Source organism: Candoia aspera, chromosome 1, assembly GCF_035149785.1.
Source record: "Candoia aspera isolate rCanAsp1 chromosome 1, rCanAsp1.hap2, whole genome shotgun sequence".
Classification (NCBI taxonomy): Eukaryota; Metazoa; Chordata; class Lepidosauria; order Squamata; family Boidae; genus Candoia; species Candoia aspera.
The window spans coordinates 104,457,890-104,478,630 of NC_086153.1; the positions used below are offsets into that span (position 1 = coordinate 104,457,890).

Below are 20,741 nucleotides of genomic sequence, written 5' to 3' on the forward strand. Positions count from 1 at the left end.
GATGATGAGTCCAACCTACTTTCACTGTCTCTCATTCGATCCTCTCCAGATATCTTGGGCCTACAAGTACCAATGTTCCATGACAACTTGGTCAAGCAATTTTGAAAAGTGATTGATGGTAGGTTCAACATATACTTGCAACACACATTCGTAATGCTCCTGCTCTTCAACTGGGTGAATCCTTTTAAAAAGGTACCCATTACTTGGATCACAACATTTTGCTTCCCAGACAGAACAAACTGTAGAGGAGACATACTTAGGGACGAAACTCAAGAGCCCAATTAAGAAAAATTAATCCAACTATACTGAAGGGTGGAATTACATGAAATTTTATTAAATACTTCACCTGATCATCTACCTAAGGCTGTAAGTTTGAGACAGAACGCTTATATAAATGTTTCATTTCAGCTGGTGTTGACTATCTAGCTTGTAGCATAAGCAGACACATTTTAAGAACAATTTTTATATGTGAGCCAGATTGCAGTAAAAGTTCTAATTTTGACTACTTTCTGCCTTTTTAACTGCTAAACATATTTTCCTTTACATACAAACTTGACTTGCAGGCAGAAGTATAATGATGATAAATTGTACAAGAAATACAATCCATTAACTCCTTGATTTCTGTAAATATGTAGAAATACAAGAGAGTTTATAGTGTTGATTACAAAGTGAAATTCTTGAGGAAACTAACACTGTTTCCCAAGCCAATCCATTGCCACACCCATCATTCTGTAGATAAGAAGGCCTGATCTGCTATATGATGGTACCTGAAAAAGTTGTACATAGTGGCTTTCACATAAATGCACATGCAGTGATCAGGACACTTTCATAGTTCATGCACACTAATTTATGCCACTTTCTCTATTTTCTGTGCATAAGTGACATTAAGAGGAATTCCCTCTAAAACAGATTTGGAGATAATAGTACTTGGGGAAGTACACATACAAAATATGTGTAGACAAGTTGTAAAGAATCCATCCTTTTGACAGATGCATTCTGCCAATGGAGTGGCAGTACTGTACACAATTCTAAAGTGAAACAACCTACATCTGTTATACACAGTCTCCACCTCCAAAGGTGTCCACTACAAAGAGGTGTTCTTTCATAATCTTCTAATACCATAAATTCAGGTAAAATAGATTCATACTTCAATTACATCTACACCAAATAAATATTTTAAAATGCACACTTTTAGACTGCTTCAGATGGTGCGCTAAGTTAGAATCTGTATTTTCATATAAAGCATTTATTAAAAATAAGTTTGTAAAAAAAGATTGAGATATCTGTACAGTAGTTGAGCACAAAAGACATGTTTTTTGTAAAATAAACATATTAAAGTGCCTATTTACAAGACTTCAATTGGAATACGATCATGAATCTGTGAGGTGTAAGTCATTAATGGTTGCCGTTGTATAAATTCCACTGGCTGAGTGGGTTTCTGATAAAATACGCTGGAATAGCATTTGGTAAATTATTTGTTAAACATTTTATATACCTGTATTGTGTCCTTTGAATTTCCCTATTACAAAATTTAACTATTGAATCAGAATGAGAGTCTTACTTGCTATCAGGATTAAACAGTACAAAACAAAAAACAGTAATGATAAGCATAGATAAAATGTCTGAACGTGTATCTGAAACCAATGCATCTGCAAACACAATAGTTTTCTATATGGGATTATGGGAGAGGTTCCTCAGATACAGTCAGAGGGATACTCTGCATCCGGGTTGATTCTGTATCTGTGCTGAAGGGCTGGAGAAATCAGATTTTTTTCCTCCAAGGAAATAAAACTGGGGCTGCAATTTCTATTTTTGTAAAAATAGGTTTTTCCATATGGCTAACACTTTTTATTAAATCCTTCCACTCCCCCCCAAAAAATTCTGAGTAGCATTTTTTTAAAAATATGCATGGAAACAATATACTATTGTATTTAGGAACTATGTAAGATTTCCAACAAGTAAAAAAAATACATTAATACATTAATATTATGTTAACATGAAAGTATTTTTCTTCCAAACTGTGTACTTGGAAAGCAGAATGAAGCTTTTGAGGCTTTGGCTTCAGTTCCATAAAAAAAAGTTGCATGAACCTTCTCCATTTTAATTCTTTTTAATTTCTGGAAGGACTAGCATATTTAGTCAAATTTGTGCAGTGATTTGCAGTATGAAAACATTTCAGACCTCTGACTTTCCAATGTGCTATGTGTACATTATAATACTGAAGTACCTGAATCAGCCATATTAATGTCCTTAGCACACCCTATTTGTTGCAGAGTATGGATCCTGAAATATCAGATATCAACTGCCTGATTAGGGATCAAAGCTTCTGTAGTTCAGCCTTCAGTCCCACAATTTAATGAGACCATCCCATCCACAAGTGATCACTTTGGATGTTTCATGTGGGTGCCACACTGCACCAATGCAGACTTTGTCATGGGCTTTTAATCTACTATAGAGTTTTGTTGTCTTCCAGTCCCAGATATTTAACTTTCCATCTGCATCACCTGAGGTCACATAGCTGTTTCAAAAAAGGAAAGAAATAATACACTGAAGTCATTAAAAAAATTGAAATATAACCATTTCAAAACAATAAAATACATTTTAACATGGAAAACAGACCTTATTGTTTTACATAGTCCACTGTAGGTTTTCTACTACATTTGCTGTCTTGGATATGATGTACATAAAATTCCCAATATATTTGTAAAGGTTGGGAAACCTGACAATGCAGCTGCTCCAAGGATGTAGGACACTTAATCTGAAGTCTTCTCTAATGAGGAGAAAGGCAAGATAGTCACCTAATCCCTCATCAGATGAACTGTTTGGGCAAAAACTAGTACAACAAAGCCGTCTATTCAGCTCTGTATGGACAATTTAATCTCATATTGGAAAGCATTTGTAATTCTGACCGTGGGATGCAAAATCCCACATACACAAGACTAGGATTTTCACATGAAGCTCACTTTTACTTCTAAGCAAAAAAATAAGAGGCTGGGATTTTTAACTCTTTCTGACACTTCTGACTAAACGCACAGGCTGGGATTTTGTCTGATACTTGGGCTTTCAATTACTGCTTGAAATGCATTTTTGGAGTGGAATAACACAACAGCTCTGTGCCACAGGGCTCGACTCTCTCCCCACTCCTATTTAACATAAAGCCACTGAGTGATGTGGTTTGTCAATATTATCATCATATTATTGTATGCTGATGATACTCCATTGTCCATCTCTGCCCCAAACTGTCCCTAGTGATGCTGTTAAGGTCTTTCCTAACACCTGGAGACTGAGGGACGGGATGGGCAAGGACAGGCTTTCACTCAACTCAGTGGTTGTGGTTGTGGGTTTTAGGCTGCCCTGGATTTCCATCATTAATTCTTGATGGGATAGTACTCCCTGAGACAGCGTTGATACACTCAAGGAGCAGGTGGCAACCATGGCCAGAAGTCCTCTGCACAAATCCATCTTATGTGCCAATTGTGCCCATTCCTGGATTGAGAATCTCTGCCCCCAATCACTCATGCCTTAGTCAGTTTCCACTTGGATTACTGCAATGGGGTCTGCATGTGGCTGCCCTTGAAAAACATCTGGAAGCTGCAGCCAATCCAGAATGCTGCAGTGTGTTCACTTAACACGACTGCTATGAGAGCTACATTGGCTTCCAGGTGGCTTCTGGGTGCAATTCAAGGTACTGGTTGTCACCTTAAAAAGCCTACATGGCACAGGGCCAGCTTATTTGTGGGCCTGCCTGTCTACAATTGTCTCTGCACACCCCACCAGAACTGATAGGCTGGGTATGCTCCAGATTCTGTCTATTAGGCAATGCCTTCTCATGCGGCCTAGGAGTCACCCCTTCCCTGTTGCAGCACCTGCTCTATGGAACAGCTCCCTCCTGAGACTTGGATGCCCCAATCTTGCTGGTTTTCTGGAAGGCTGTGAATTTCAGGCTTTTCCTTCACTCATGCTGCTGGGGCCAGGATTTTTGTTTATTTATACTTCAAATTTTGTCACCACCCATCTCACTCAAGGAGCGACTCTGGGTGGTTTACAATACAAAATAGTTAGTGGAATCCAGTGTGGATGTTATTGTTGTCAAGTAGTTGGGAGATGTCTCAATCATTTTTAAACTGGTGGTGTTTCATGTTTTTTTTTTTAATCTAAGGTAGTCCTTGCCTAACAACCATACATTTAGTGGCGGTTCAGACTTACAACAGCGCTAAACCATCTTTTGACCAGTCCTCGCACTTATGACCATTGCAGCATCCCCACAGTCACATGATTGCGATCTGGGTGCTTGGCAACTGGTTCACATTTATGACTGTCACAGCATCCCATGTTCATCTGATCACCATTTTCAACCTTCCCACCTGGCTTCTGGCAAGCGAAATCAGTGGGGAACAGCGTGATTTGCTTAACAACTGCCACAAAAGTGGTCATAAAATCAGGTTGGATTCGCTTAACAACCACAATGCTTAGCAACCAAAATTCCAGTCCCAATTGTGGTTGTTAAGCAAGGACCACTGTATATCTTTTGTTAGCTGCCTAGAGTTATTTGTTAAGATGGATGGCTGTATAACTGTACTAAATAAATAAATAAAAATCTGCAACTGTTCCCCTGTTATTTTCCACAGTCAATTCAGATGACTACTTTGCCCATCACAGGAATGTATCACAATTTGAAATTAGCCCCCAGGTCAAAAAAGGTTCCCCAAATTCTGTAGGATATCCACATCATACAGGGTCTGGGAAGCTGTTGTAGCCCAAAGACCAAATCTCAAGTCCACTAATCAGGGTATATGTGGTAGTTCAATGATGTGTATTATATTCTGATCAACTGCTGTCTTAAAGACTTCTACATACAGTAAACATTTGAAAATTATATGGCAGGTTTATATAAATATATATCTCTACCTTGTTGGGCAAAGCTTGAAAATAAAAATGAAAGAGATAATCCATATTAAATATAGAAACAGTAGTATACACACCTCATATCAGGTGAAAAATCTACCTGGCAAGCATAGCCTGCCACCATATGACCTTTGAAGATTTTCTTTTTGTTTAGCCTGAATCTGTTTTGAGCTCCAAATATCAAAATCTGATTGTCCATTGATTGACAGGCAAGCCACTTTCCTGTTAAGGTAAAATATTAATGCATATGTGAATCTCCTACCTCTCATGGATTTTAAGAATCAAAATTCCTACAACGTATAAAAAAGTAAGCTACAGATATCCTAGAAAATTGTTTGCAGAGAGCAAAAGGCTGCAATTTTACCATCTTGACCCCACATAACATTCACTAGGATTTCTGGCATTACTGGTTTAACATTTATCACAATGTCAAGAATTCAAGTTGCAAATTGACATCCAAAGGAGATAGACACCATACAGCAATGGTGGATAACTTGAAATACAATGAAAAAGTCAACACTGAGACAAGGAAAATAGCTGACAGATCAGAAAACATGCAAGAGAAATGTGGATTGGAAGAAAAACGTTTGATAATGAATGCAGGATTACCAGCATTTTAAGTAAGGAATCAGGAAAGCTAGCTTCGGTTCTGCCTCAAAATGTATTTTTTGCGTTTTTCAGTCAGATGTTATTATCCTCTGCAACATTTACACACTCCAAAACCCAGATAACATATTACTAAAATCTGTGATGTTAAATGAAAAATACCAAATATGACTGCCCTTTATAAAATTAAAATATTCCATACAAGATATAAATAGAAGCTTACCATTTGGAGATAAAGTCACTGCTGGCATTGAGTGCATACTTGGCTCTGCTATGTACTTAAAATCTACTGGAATGTCCCTACAAAAGGAAAATAGTTGGATGAAGGCTACTGCAAATAAAACGTTCTTATGTGGAAGGAGAGACGACAGCTTACAGCATTCTGACACGAATCTATAGCACTGAAGTGCAATACATGGATCACCATTGACTTAAATCTGACAGCATTATTAGCATCCGCTGCCTTCCATGCCTGGGTCCCAATCTACAGATATATTTTTTTTCTAACATAACAGTTGGATTATTCAGTGCCTACCAGCTAGGTGATGAAATGGGGGTCATCCCAAAACAAAGTGAAAGTTGAGTGACTTCCCATGCATGTCAAAGACACACATGAGTTAAAATAATGAGATGTTTAATCCTCGCTGCTCAGCACCTTCCAGGACTGCTGGAATGTTGAAGAGGCTGAGCCCTAAAGAGTCTCTGTTAAAAGTGAAACAAACTGGCTACCTAAGGCCTTCCGAAATGTGCCATATCATAGCAGGGGAGATTAGGAAAATGGGTGATGTCATACAGGAAGGCTTGGGGAGAAGAAAATACAGCTCCCCTCAGATCTGGGTCTGGTAAGTCCTAATGCATGACCTGAAGTCTGAAAGCTGGATTTCTAAAGGTCAGACTCTCATAACGCTCTGGTATGTGCTGAGTATAGGGAGCAATCCCTGAGCTCATGAATTCTTACTACTCTCTTTTTACTATGAGCAGAAGGTAACGTTTGAACCAGCAGGAGTCTCAGACATTAGGAGCCCACAGATCTCTGGTGCTCTAGGTAAAGGTAAAGGTTTCCCTTGACGTAAAGTCCAGTCGAATCCGACTCTAGGGGGCGGTGCTCATCTCCGTTTCTAAGCCATGGAGCCGGCGTTGTCATAGACACTTCCGGGTCATGTGGCCAGCATGACTCACGGAATGCCGTTACCTTCCCGCCGAAGCGGTACCTATTGATCTACTCACATTTGCATGTTTTCGAACTGCTAGGTGAGCAGGAGCTGGGACGAGCAACGGGAGCTCACCCCGCTGCGCGGTTTCGAACCGCCGACCTTCTGATCGGCAGCTCAGCGGTTTAACCCGCAGCGCCACCGCGTCCCTCTGGTGCTCTAGATACAGGTTAAACACCAAGAGTAAGGAAGAATCTTTGTTCATACAAACAAGCCTAACCTTGATTAAGAGGTTACATTCTGCATATTAAGAAGAGACCACGTCTTAAAAGCATTTAACAAATTATAACTAATTAAATAACACAAACACAGTATATACACGTATACAGATGCACAGATATACACATGTGTATCTATGTATTTATACATAGACAGGCACAGACACAGATTTGTTTGAGCTACCTATATTCAACATTCTTTTATACTGAGGTTATCTTAACAAGGGCTAGAATCTTAAATATGGATTGATCTCCTGTCAAAAGATGATTTGCAGCACTTCTACAGTTGAGGTGTGTATGAAAGGAGTAAGATATTCCTTATTAGAAGTTTGTTTTGTTTTGTTACTCTGCTTGTGGCATCTAGAGTAGTTTTATTTTGGCTAAATGTTCTCTGGAAACTCTTTGGAGAATTGCTATGGCCCACACAGATCTCACCATAAAGATTAGCAAATGCAGAAAAATATTCATTACAGAGCTATATCACCCTTCATAATATTTTCATGCAGCACATTAACAACAAATTATTTGGAATGTACATGCTCTCAGAAAGATTAATTGTTATTTAATTTTGTCATACAACCATATGATTGTGTAAATTAAAACCAAATTCTGTGGCCTACAGTTCAACCAGAAAAGCTCTTGCAGTTTTAAAAAGCCAAATAGGTTGATAAGCAATAGAAAAATCCATTTTTTTTATTATGGCCAAAAAATAAAATAAAAAGTTTGATTTGACTGCCAGCTTTTATACAGTGCATACTTAAAAAAAATCCAACCCATGTTAGAAAAGGCAGACATTATTTTCTTTTATGGATTGTATCAGTTGAACCCAGATAATCCACTAGGTACTTGGATAGCCAAGCGAGCACCAAGCATTTTGCTATTCTGAACTCTTATCTTTCAAAACCATTTTATTTATTTGATTTATATGCGGCCTTTTGTTCAGGAGCCCGAGGCGGTGACTATCTAATGAAAACTTACCTGCCACTGCAGTGTATTTATTGTTTACACATTTCTTGTATTACTGGAACAGCTTATACCTTAGAGAGAGGCTGGGGCTTTTAAACATCATTAAGTGGTACTGATGAACCAGCAGGTGGTGCTCTTTCATTAAAGTCAACAGCCAATTAAGGACTAAATCAATTATTGTTCTGCAATGGCTCTAAAACTCCCCCCTCCCCCAAAATCCAATCACCAAACATCTGTTTTGATTCATATGATTCTTCTTTTCACTTGAAGTTAAAGCTTCTTGTTGAGTGAACTGAATTTGGAAAGCTCAGTTCACTTACTTTTGCATCATTTTTTTCACTTTCAATAAGCAGCACTGTTGCTAGTTTCATTTTAGCACCAATACAGCCATACCAGCTTACCAAAAATCAGGAATCAGACTTTGAGACCTGACATAGGCTCAGTTAATGCCTCTCTCTTTGACTCTTTAGTCAGAGTTAAGAGAAGAAAAATTGCAATCCTGCAGCCATCCCCTCCGGAAGTTCAAACTCATTGGATCATTTTCCTCAATAAATAAATGAACAAGTATACTGTTTTAACTCAGTTGTTTAATTGAATTCTCCTTCTCTAGTTTTAGGACTTGTATGGAGAACATATATGTTTTAGGTCATATTTATGCAGAAATACTGAAAATTCAAAAGGGTTCCCAAACTTTTAAGCACCAGTGTAAATACAATGACATGGGATTCTGAATACATTAGTGGGAAAAGCATAGGGAAAACAATGCATTTCACTGCTTCAATTAATTTTTTTTTGTCCTGTTATTGTCAAATGCAATCAAACCTCAACTTACCATTCCCAGACTCTTAAACTCTTGTCATCTGATGTACTCACAAATCTTCGGTTCTCATCCACAAAAACAATGGTGTTGACAGCCCCCAAATGCCTATCATATTCCTGAACAATTTCTCCACTTCGAATATCCCACTGCAGGGAAAGGCAAGTGTGAATAATTTTTTTTTTCCAAAATTTTGAAGTGAATGATACACAGCATTTGTAAAACTTCATGGAAATATTCTAACACATCTAAGTGTTAGAAAACCTAACTAAACTTTAAAAGAACTTTAAGGAAATAACCTGTTGCAACTGTAAGGAAGCCATTTGAATGAAATTGCAAACTGGGTTGAATCTCAAGCTATTTCTATTTTGCTCTTAATAAATTATGATGCTTTGAGTTACCTGCACAATTTTCTTATCCGACATTCCTGCTACAAAAAGATTCTGCTTATCTTCATCAGGATTGAATTTGACACAGTAAGGAACTTTTCTGTTGGTGAATCTTGAAATACACTGTCCTAGAGTGAAAACAGACAGTTGAACAGGAAGATATTCACACTTCAGCTTTTTAAAGTTTGGTTTTAAAGCAGATGACTGGAGGGCCTGCTGGGGTCAAGACTTCGTGGATACTAGGATAGAGAAGGGTGCATGCAACTGAGTGAAAAAGAGAAAATTTGGGGGGACAATTACAATGTTTAGAAAAGAAGAGAGCATGTTTTTGGGCACTGTAACTGAATACAGATCAAGAGTACTAATTTATAAACTATTTGGAATTAAAAGGAATGATGTTTCCTAATTAAAAGGAAGTTAGCAGTAAGTAAAATACTAACAATTAGAAGTATCTAGCAGTGGCAACACTGGACCAATCTATTCTATGAATTTGATGTTCTATACCAGGTTGACAGAGAAATATATATTCTTGCTCTGAATGCTTGTGTGTGTTAATAAAAAATTAAGGCAGAGCACAAAAATCAGCGAGTCAGTCAGTTTGTCTGTCTGTCTGTCTGTCTGTCATGGTTAAAAACACTATATTTTCAAAAGTGTCCAACTGTTTTATTCTGGTCATCACTCAGGTAAGTAACAAAGAGTTACAACTGGATTACCCAGGAAGCAGCCTTATATACTTAGACAAACCATTGGTCCATCTAGCCTGCAACAGTTAGCAGTGGACTCTGCAGAGTTTATGCATGGATCTTTCTTAGCCTTTCTTGAACATACTAATAACTGAACAAGGAACTCAGAAAACAAAGTATCTGCTCTTTCACTGAGCTGTACCTCTGCCTTTCCCGTCTCAGCATATGCACACATGACTGACATGCTTTTATGTTACAGAACCATCCTTTAATGTACCCTAAAAGTACTGTTGCATCTTTTTATTGTAAACCACCCAGAGTTGCTCTTTGAGTGAGATGGGCGGTGACTAGATTTGAAATACAAATAAATAAATAATGAGGGCAATGTTGTATCTTGCATGGACTTTATCCTTTAAAAAATGCACGTTACACAACCTGAACATGCACACAAATACCTGTTTCAGTGTCCCACAGTTTGAGATACCGGTCGTATGCAGCACTGAGGAATTGGTTCCCAGCATTGTTAAAGCATATATCTCTAACAGCTTTACTGTGCCCTACAGGATGGAAATTATACCATTAGAACTGAAGGAAACCAGAATTTGAACCTCTAAACAAAACACCAGCGTGACGTATAATGCAACACAGCCCACAAAGAACTTTAAAGAGGCAGAATATGGGAGGCTGGATTCAGGCTATTGCTCTACTTATTCCTCCCTGCCCTGATTAATTTGGTGGACTGGAGACCCCATCTATCTGTTTAGCACTACGAAAAAGCACAAACGGGTAACTGCACACAGGCCAGTTTGCACAAATACAGTTCCCAGATCAGCGGTTAATAAATTCATGAAGGCAAGCATCCACTGATGCATGGCCCTCAATAAATCAGAGAATCTAGCAGACTTCTTGTCATGGATCTGACTTCTCAAAATATAATTGCAAAGAAATGATGCAGGACTTCTATTTGAATCAGTAGTTAATCTATTCTTTAGGTTCTTTGTGTCCAGAAACCTGAGGTGAGAGGACACTTCCCCATACAGTCCGTGGTTAAATTGTTTCCACTTCCTTTTGAAGCATTCCCATTCAGAGAACGTAACAAGGAGGTCAAAGAAGTTCACATATTCTAAACAGCTCTCTCTAAAGGTTGTATGGGAAAAACATGGATGTTCTTTTTTAAAAAGTCTTTTTGTGAAGAAATCTTTCAACTGCAGAATGTTTAACTCTTGTTAAGATGAAGCCTATTTATTTAGTGATTGAATTTACAGTAAAGTCTTTCTTTAGCTCTAGCAGTATTCATTTATGTAAAATATTTTTATCCTGTTTTGCTACTAACAGGCACTCAGTGGCTGGTAGGAAATAATTAAAGCCATGTTTAAAATAACAGTTACCATTTTAAATCAAGCTCAACATTACAAAACTGAAATATCAGAACTTACCTTGTATTTAAAAAAAACAAAACAAGAGACTGAGTTGCTATATAACAGTCAATCTCTAATGGCATTTTTTAGGTCCAAAAATGCTTCTAGCCCCAGAAGGAGTCTTAGAAAATAAGTGCTCCATTCTGAAGCATGTCCAGCAAAAAGAAGGGAAAAAGTAGTAATGAGCTGAGAATGGTGCAACCATTTAGCTAACAGCAGAGCCATCCTAAGGCAGACTGTATGTCATGTAGGTGGGTAGGTAGGTGTTTACTTGGGAACATGGCTTGAGGATGTTTCTGGAAGGGTCCCATTCCACCCCCTATCAAATGGTTACATATTTTTCAAGCAACAATGTACTTGTCCGGGGCTTAGGCTCAGACTCCACTTCTGTCCCGTGTATGGTTTCTTGGTCAAAACGGCATGTTGGAGCAGAAGATGTAAGGTGCAAATAGAGTTGCTTTGTGCTTTGGCACTCAAATCTTGTTTGCCTTGTACTTGAGTTCATGAATGTGCCCCACCAGCCTCCAAGTTTTGGGAAACACTGGTTTACATAAAGCACACACATCTCAGTCATGCGAATTTAGAGTCATTTAAAAAACAGAGTAAATAATATTACCAATGAATGTTCTCAAACATCTTCGTTCACCGTACACTTCCCAGAGCTGGGGTGGAGGAAAATACATTTTCGGTCAAATTCAAATATAATTTCATGTAGATATATATGCAGAAACATCATATTAAAACCAACCTATCTTCAAACATAAACTTTTGTTGTAGTTTGTATATTCAAGCATAAGTAGATAACGCCTCAAATCCCCTTACTGAAATCTTTGCAGCTCATATAAAGAAACATAGAAACTTTAGTCTTATACATGACATTTTTGCTTTGTTAAAAATATTATGTTCTCTCACTACTACTAGTATAGTATACACTGTACACTATAGATGCGTAACGTCTATATGATATGGTATAGTGGAAGTGACCAAGTCATGCCCTAACTTGGTTAGGTGGGAGGAGTTTGAGCTGGTCAGTCCTGAGGAAGTGGACAGGGTCCTTACTACAGTGAGCTTTGCCACCTGTAGTTTGGATCCATGCCCCTCTTGGTCAGCTAAGGCTTCCTGGGAGATGGCATGTGGTGGGCCCAAGTAGTGGTTAATGCCTGTTTGTGGGAGGGGATGGTTCCACCAGCCTTGAAGGAGGTGGTGGTTCAACCCCTCCTCAAGAGGCCGTTCTTGGACCCTTTCCGGATAATTTCCATCCAGTCCTATGGAGTTGATGAAAGCATTATTGCTTTGATTGTTTATGATGAACAATTAAGGGAATTAGTGAAGGATGTAAGAGTTATGAGAGGTCCTGACAGACCATTTTTGGCAATGTCATGAGCAGAACTGGGGGAAAAATGGATGTGGAAGTGAAAGAAATTAAGAGTGAAAACGGAATGAATGCAGGAAAAATATGTGTCTCACAACAAAATGAATGGAAAATGGGCATAAAGAAAGAGTATGTAGAAGCTGCTTGGAATGGGGTGAAATTATGTTACAAAGAACTGTAGAAATGTGCCAAGTTAATCTACTGGGAAACATGAAAAAAGAATGCTTGGTGGAATGAAGTGAAAGAGGCAGTGGATGAAAAAGATAATGAGTGATTGCTGTAAAAAGTGATGATGAGAGAAAAATACTATATAATGTGCATAGGGAGAAAAAGATAGTTGCAAAAAATTATTCAGAGGGAAGTAATGGTTAGGATTTTAAAAATTCAAATTATTTTTATACCACCAGATCCTGTCATGTATAACCAACATTCTCATCTTTTAACATTGGCTGTAATGGAGTGAGACTTGCTTTGCTGTACAAAACATTTAATTAGATATTAAGATGTGGAGAACCCCTGGCTCTCCAAATATTGAATTACAGCGTACTTTCAAGAACCCTAAGTTGGCAAGGCCAACTGTGAAGGATACTGGGAATTGTAGTTCAACAATGTCTCAACAACTATGGGTTTACCGACCCTATTAAATGAATTTGTTTCATAATAAATAAGTATTTAGGAGTCCTTAAAAGTTATAGTCCCGGATGGCCCTGCAATATCTCTTTAGCACAATAGCATGAAAATTGCTACTGACTTTACATTAATGTTAGCATTAAAGAGCAAGCGTAGTCACAGATATTAAATCCACAACAAAAATTAAGTAGGGATAGTATATGCTTCGGAACTATTTACCTTAATTTTACAATCCATGGAACAAGATAAGAGCAGATGGCCAGAAAGAGGAAACAGCCTGACAGCACTGACTCCCTTAAACAAAAACATAACTATCAACATGTATGCATTTTCCTTTTCAAAATATGTATATCAATTCTATATATCACTTGCAGGTGGCTATCAGTACCATTAATACCTTGTGTGCAACAGTTCCACATCTCCCAAGACGCCCTATTTCCAATTGTTTCTGCCAGTCCCATGAGGTCTAATGGGGTTGGCATGCTGTGGGTCTTTTCTGTGAAACAATGCCATCTGAAGGGATCCAGGAGGCATGTCTTCTCTGTCATGATCTTGCCATCTGGAACAGCATATTCTCCAAGATAGCTCCAACTCTGTTGGCTTTCAGTAAGACCTTGAAAACTTGGTTCTTCCTTTAGACATTGGGTCAGTCAGCCCATCTTATAAAGTTAAGATGAATGGTTGTGGTTGGCCTCAGATATATTTATTTCTGTTTCTGATGGCTCCTATTTTTTTGTTTTGGTTGTCTGTTTCACCTGATGTTAGTCACCCAGAGTTACAGTTTGTAAATTAGGTGCCATATAAATTGATTAAATAAATATTGTTATGTAGGGTACCAACACAATTTCTCTTCTTGTGTACCAATTCTCTTTAAAGGAATCACAGTACGAATTTACAATAAAAGCCGTTCTCCACTGTTAAAACTGAAGTCTCCTCTCTGTCAAACTTTTGAGAGGTAATTGATTCTTATTTTAAGAAGGGGGCTAGCTCTAATATACTCTGTCTCACATAGTTTCTAAGAAAAACCCTGGAACACCTATTGAAGCAAATATAACTGACCCAAATGTATTTCCAAAGCTTCACAAGAACATCTAGGCTTTGGGTTGGTTCTGTCTAATTTTCAAGACCAGTAATGTTATGACTGCAGTATATTTTAAAGTTTGGGCAGTTTTCAATAAGCCCCCTTTCTAACATGCTGAGAAACTGCTGTTACTAAGGGTTAACAAACTAATTGTTCCTATAAAATCGCAAAAAAGTTCATGAATTCAAACCACAACAACACTTTTAATTCTACAAACAGAAGAGTGAATGCTAAGATAAATATATAGTCACATTTCATGGAAAAAGCTTGATAGCCTACACAGGCAGTGAAATTAATATTCACAATATGACTATAGTAGTTTTCCACACCATTAACCAACTAATACTAATGTGCAGCGAATGATGCTAAAACTTAAGGCGAGCATTGAGATAATGCAGAAATCAGTTATGCTTCCACTTTAAAGAGTCTTCCCATTAGCTAGGGAAAGAAGTCTGCTAATGTAACAAATGGCTGGCCTATTGTATTATTTATTATTTGGCCTAGTATTACATTATTTTGAGACTTCCATACTTCTTATAAACATACTGCCCATGCAGAAATGGGAGATACTTCAAGCACTTTTTGAGCCACAGAAAATACTGGGATAGGTTGTGTTTAGGATCTACACTTTGAAATTTGCTGCGAACTCATCAAAATCCTCCCACAAGCAAACAGAAAACTTTCTAATACACAGCTCTAACTCCTGGCACTTTTTTTTCCAAGTCTTCATATGATTATCAGGTACTGTTACTTTCTATGAATGAATAACCATTCAAGACTGGATCTCTGACTAAAGCCAATGGTGTTAAAATACAGGTATACAAAATACTTTGATTCTGAGTTTGAAAAAGCTGCTTTGAGTTAAAAACAGGTTGTTTTGATTATTCTGGAAGTGTTTTGAGCTTAAAGCTGTTTACAATTTGAAACGCAACTGTTTTGAGCTCAAATTACTTCCAGAATGGTTGAAACATCTCATTTTAAATGCAAAATAACGATTCCAAACATGAAATTCAATGTATCTGATTTGAAATGTTTTGCACACCTCTATTTAAAAAGCAGCTTATATGGAAAAGTAGTGATAATTAGCAGAGGCTAGAAATTGGGAATAAAACTGACATACAGTAATAAAATTTGTCTAGTAATATCCTGTGCAATTTTTCCAACATTTTGAAATTCTGGAAAATTTGGAAGAGATCTAATTATAATAAATGAAAGGACTGCAAAGACACAAAAGAGGAAAATATAATTTTCAAGTGTTCCTTACCTTTGTATGACCTGACCATACGTGGATTTGTTTCTTAGGAAGGTAACACTTTTCAGGAGGTACGGTTGAACGTAGGTTAACACCAACATCCTGAGGTACATGAAGGTAGGACCTCCCTTGATAGTCATACATTTCTTTGACTAAAAAATAAATAAAATTTTAAAAATGCCACATAAAAGTAGAAAATGTACACTGTCAAATAAATAGTACAAGTGTTCAATGTTACGGTGGCTGTGATTAAGATGAAGTATATCCCAAACACTGGCCTTAAATTAATCTTCTTTGGATGGCTTCTTTTTGATACTGAGATGATACTTAGCTCAAATGCAGTTTATTTTCTATCCTTGAGCTGTGTGTGCATATTTGTATTTGTCTGCCCCCACAATGAGGTCAACTCTCTTCAGCTCCTGTCCTTAGGTGACTGTCATCTGATGCGGGCTTGTAAGCAGGCATTTTCAGCAGCCACCCCACTCTTTGGAACCCCTTCCTGGTAAAGATCCAGTCAACTTTGTCCCTCCTGGGCTCAGGAGATTGTTGGAAATCAACCTGTTCTGCTTGGCATTGGAGAAGAGGAAGCTGCAACTGAAGGTGGGCTTTGCAGGAATATGAGATTTGTATTTTTCAGTTTTTATATCTTCTTTGATTTAGTCATTTTGTATTTGTATTTGAGATTTTGGATTGTTGTTTATTTTGACGCTGTTAGCTGCCCTGAGCCATTGTGAGAATGGGTGACATAGAAGCAAAGTTAATAAATGCGTAATTAAGTTAATTCATTGAGCTTAAAATATAAGCTCCCCTCTTAAGAAATAAATCACTAACTTGATTTGACAAAAAGTTTAGATTTATGGCAGGAGAAGCATGAACATTTTAAAACATGTGCTGTTATTTAAAAGTAATCTTTGTAGCATGTGTACATGCAGCACCTGTCTTGTCTTGGAGGACACTACATAGGAATATATGTGAAAAATATCCTCATCATTTAATTTCATGTTTCAAGCTGACTTGCAATGTGTAACTGCTTGAGTCTTTGTGGAAAAGAAGGTCATAAGAAAAAAAAAGAATAATCAAGACTGATGACATGCATAAACCTTAGGATGATGACAAATAGAACTGGTATCAGGAAAAGAAGAAAGCACTGCATCTAGAAAGTTTGTTTGTTTGTTCATTCATTCATTCATTTTTCAAATTCCTATCACAGCCCCTCTCATGAAAAGGGGACTCTGGGTGAGGAGGAAACAGCAAAAGCTTTTCTCCACATTGCCATAGGTTTTTCATGCAGCCTCAAAACTTTATGACTACAACTTTAAATCTTAATGGCAAAAGCTACAAGTTTTAATCATATCATTTCTCTGGCAGAATGATATGATTAAATGATAGGAAAATATTTTCTTCTTCTCTTCTGCACCAAGGGCATCTCTATACTGAATTTGGCATGTTGTTGTTTATTCGTTTAGTCGCTTCCCACTCTTCGTGACTTCATGGACCAGCCCACACCAGAGCTTCCTGTCGGTCGTCAACACCCCCAGCTCCCCCAGGGACGAGTCCGTCACCTATAGAATATCATCCATCCATCTTGCCCTTGGTCGGCCCCTCTTCCTTTTGCCCTCCACTCTCCCTAGCATCAGCATCTTCTCCAGGGTGTCCTGTCTTCTCATTATGTGGCCAAAGTATTTCAGTTTTGCCTTTAATATCATTCCCTCCAGTGAGCAGTCTGGCTTTATTTCCTGGAGGATGGACTAGTTTGATCTTCTTGCAGTCCAAGGCACTCTCAGAATTTTCCTCCAACACCACAGTTCAAAAGCATCGATCTTCCTTCTCTCAGCCTTCCTTATGGTCCAGCTCTCGCAGCCATATGTTACTACGGGGAACACCATTGCTTTAAGTATGTGGACCTTTGTTGTCAGTGTGATGTCTCTGCTCTTAACTACCTTATCGAGATTTGTCATTGCTCTTCTCCCAAGGATTAAGCGTCTTCTGATTTCCTGACTGCAGTCAGCATCTGCAGTAATCTTCACACCTAGAAATACAAAGTCTTTCACTGCTTCTACATTTTCTCCCTCTATTTGCCAGTTATCAATCAAGCTGGTTGCCATAATCTTGGTTTCTTTGAGGTTTAGCTGCAAGCCAGCTTTTGCACTTTCTTCTTTCACCTTCATCATAAGGCTCCTCAGTTCCTCTTCGCTTTCAGCCAGCAAAGTGGTATCATCTGCATATCTGAGATTGTTAATGTTTCTTCCAGCGATTTTAACTCCAGCCTTGGATTCCTCAAGCCCAGCATGTCGCATGATGTGTTCTGCATACAAGTTGAATAGGGAGGGTGAGAGTATACAGCCCTGCCGTACTCCTTTCCCAATCTTAAACCAGTCCGTTGTTCCGTGGTCTGTTCTTACTGTTGCTACTTGGTCGTTATACAGCTTCTTCAGGAGGCATACAAGATGACTTGGTATCCCCATGCCACTAAGAACTTGCCACAATTTGTTATAGTCCACACAGTCAAAGGCTTTAGAATAGTCAATAAAACAGAAATAGATGTTTTTCTGGCTTTTTCCATTATCCAGCGGATATTGGCAATTTGGTCCTTAGTTCCTCTGCCTTTTCTAAACCCAGCTTGTACATCTGGCAATTCTCGCTCCATGAATTGCTGAAGTCTACCTTGCAGGATCTTGAGCATTACCTTACTGGCATGTGAGATGAGTGCCACTGTTCAATAGTTTGAACATTCTTTAGTGTTTCCCTTTTTTGGTATGGGGATATAGGTTGATTTTTTCCAGTCTGATGGCCATTCTTGTGTTTTCCAAATTTGCTGGCATATAGCATGCATTACCTTGACAGCATCATCTTGCAAGATTTTGAACGGTTCAGCTGGGATGCCGTTGTCTCCTGCTGCCTTGTTATTAGCAATGCTTCTTAAGGCCCATTCAACCTCACTCTTCAGGATGCTGGCTCTAGCTCACTGACCACACTGTCAAAGCTATCCCCGATATTGTTATCCTTCCTATACCGGTCTTCTGTATATTCTTGCCACCTTTTCTTGATCTCTTCTTCTGTTAGGTCCTTGCCATCTTTGTTTTTGATCATACCCATTTTGGCCTGGAATTTACCTCCGATGGTTCTAATTTTCTGGAAGAGGTCTCTTGTCCTTCCTATTCTATTGTCTTCTTCCACTTCCACGCATTGCTTGTTTAAAAATAATTCCTTATCTCTTCTGGCTAACCTCTGGAATTTTGCATTTAATTGGGCATATCTCCCCCTATCACTGTTGCCTTTTGCTTTCCTTCTTTCTTGGGCTACTTCTAGTGTCTCAGCAGACAGCCATTTTGCCTTCTTGGTTTTCTCTTTCTTTGGGATGTATTTTGTTGCCGCCTCCTGAACAATGTTGCGAACTTCTGTCCATAGTTCTTCCGGGACCCTATCTACTAAGTCCAGTCCCTTAAATCGATTCTTCACCTCCACTGTATAAAGGAGATTGCGAAATTAAAAGCCAAGGAGCTGACATTTGAGATGAGTATCCAAGCAAATGACATTTCCATTGTGTTCCCAATAGTTCAATCTGCCCACATCTTAAGTTTAACTGCATGTTGAATTTCTTTCCTGTGTTACCACAAACAAAAAGCAGTTTCTAAGCTGCCTTCTTATTGATTCCACACACACACATAAACACACACAAACACCAACCCTGCACTGATTTCTAGCTGTAAGAATTACTAGTTCAATAAAATACAGCATATGGGATTATCTTTAATAGTGACACAGTGGAAGGTTGATGACAGAAATGCAAATGAATTGCTAACAATACCACTTACCATGCAAAACTGTCTTTTCTTCTCCAGGCTTATCATCTTCATGTTTGCCCTTCTTCTGCCTTTTTGCAGTTATTTCATCCAGTTCCCTCTGTTCTTCCTAATTTACCAAGATATTAAAAATTACAATCCTTATTTCTACAGTGGAATATAGAATTGTACACTTTCAGTGAGTTCTTCTACTAAACAAGAAAGGATATCTGAAATAATGGGTTTTAAGTAAATTTCAGGAAATTATATTGTGAACAAGTTGATTTTTCAAAAATTGCACACATGTGCACTCATTGTGTGTCTCCATGTATGTAGTGTGCGCACTTCGGAACTAGCCATCAGGTCACTCCTGGTATATGACTATGGTCCAGACTGAAACTGGACTCATTTTATAAGAGGATTTGATAAAGTACACATTCTCTTGCATACTGGGATTGTAGTTGCTCTCTCTCTGACTGTAATCAGATTTGGATTCCTCGGCAATTGTCTCCCTGCATTGGAAGATCTATCTAGTCTAGCTCTCATACCATTTTTGACAGGATCTGTTCTTGATGTCTTACTGATTAATGTCCAGACCTCAGAGTCTTTGGATACGCTAGCTTGTGCTTACTATTTTGAGATGGACCCACTTTTCCTAGTAAATACGCTTGTTTTTCACCCACTTGTGTGATGCACAGGGATTATAAAGAAAAGATAGTTATTCTCTCACACCCATGCTCCTTTCCTCCTCTCTTGTTGGTATCTTTGACAGCAGTCACAGAATTGAAAATATATACTGTAATAATGCTTTGTGATTGAGGGTAGAGACAGGAAAGGGTGTTTGTCAAAAATATCACCATTAAAACATTCTGAAGAAGAGCACTGAATCCATTTGTGTGGCTGAGTGTGTGAATGGTCCTTGGTGTAAAGTTATTGCAAGCAACATTTCTTTGCTTTATTTTCAGCAAAAAGTATTGGAAGACTAATTTAGAAATATTTATTTCAACATGAGACACTATATTTTCTATATTTTTCTACTTGTGCCACACACACATATACATATACATCCTAATCTTTTCTTTTATTTTATTTATGTGCCGCCCATCTCACTGTACAAGTGACTCTAGGTGGCTTACAAGTAAAAAGAGAATAAAAAATCTTACAAAAAATATACAAAATTAAAAAGATGGAGAGCATACTCAACCCACCAACCAGCCCCAGGGCTTCATACAACTATCAGTTGTATGCTAGGTGGCAAAGCCAGGTCTTAACATTCTTCTGGAAGGCTTGAAGCGTGGGGGCCAACCTCACCTCCATGGACAAGATGTTCCACAGGGCAGGGGCAACAGCAGAAAAGGCTCTCCTCCTGGACCCCGCCAGTTGGAATTCTTTAGCCGACAGGGTCTGCAAC

At 38.3% G+C, this 20,741-nt stretch overlaps 1 protein-coding gene across 1 annotated transcript in view; it reads right to left on the minus strand.

The window, feature by feature from the left end:
* Window positions 1-313: 313 nt before the first annotated feature.
* CDC40 (cell division cycle 40) overlaps window positions 314-20,741 on the minus strand; it is a 45,713-nt gene continuing 25,285 nt past the window's right edge. The window contains exons 6-15 of the mRNA XM_063311213.1: window positions 19,364-19,460; window positions 15,561-15,700; window positions 13,435-13,509; window positions 11,830-11,875; window positions 10,251-10,352; window positions 9,125-9,240; window positions 8,739-8,872; window positions 5,735-5,811; window positions 4,983-5,127; window positions 314-2,518 (exon numbers count right to left, since the gene is read on the minus strand). Coding sequence (XP_063167283.1) covers window positions 2,341-2,518; window positions 4,983-5,127; window positions 5,735-5,811; window positions 8,739-8,872; window positions 9,125-9,240; window positions 10,251-10,352; window positions 11,830-11,875; window positions 13,435-13,509; window positions 15,561-15,700; window positions 19,364-19,460 — 1,110 coding nt within the window. The 3' untranslated portion in view covers window positions 314-2,340. The remainder of the gene's footprint in view (window positions 2,519-4,982; window positions 5,128-5,734; window positions 5,812-8,738; window positions 8,873-9,124; window positions 9,241-10,250; window positions 10,353-11,829; window positions 11,876-13,434; window positions 13,510-15,560; window positions 15,701-19,363; window positions 19,461-20,741) is intronic.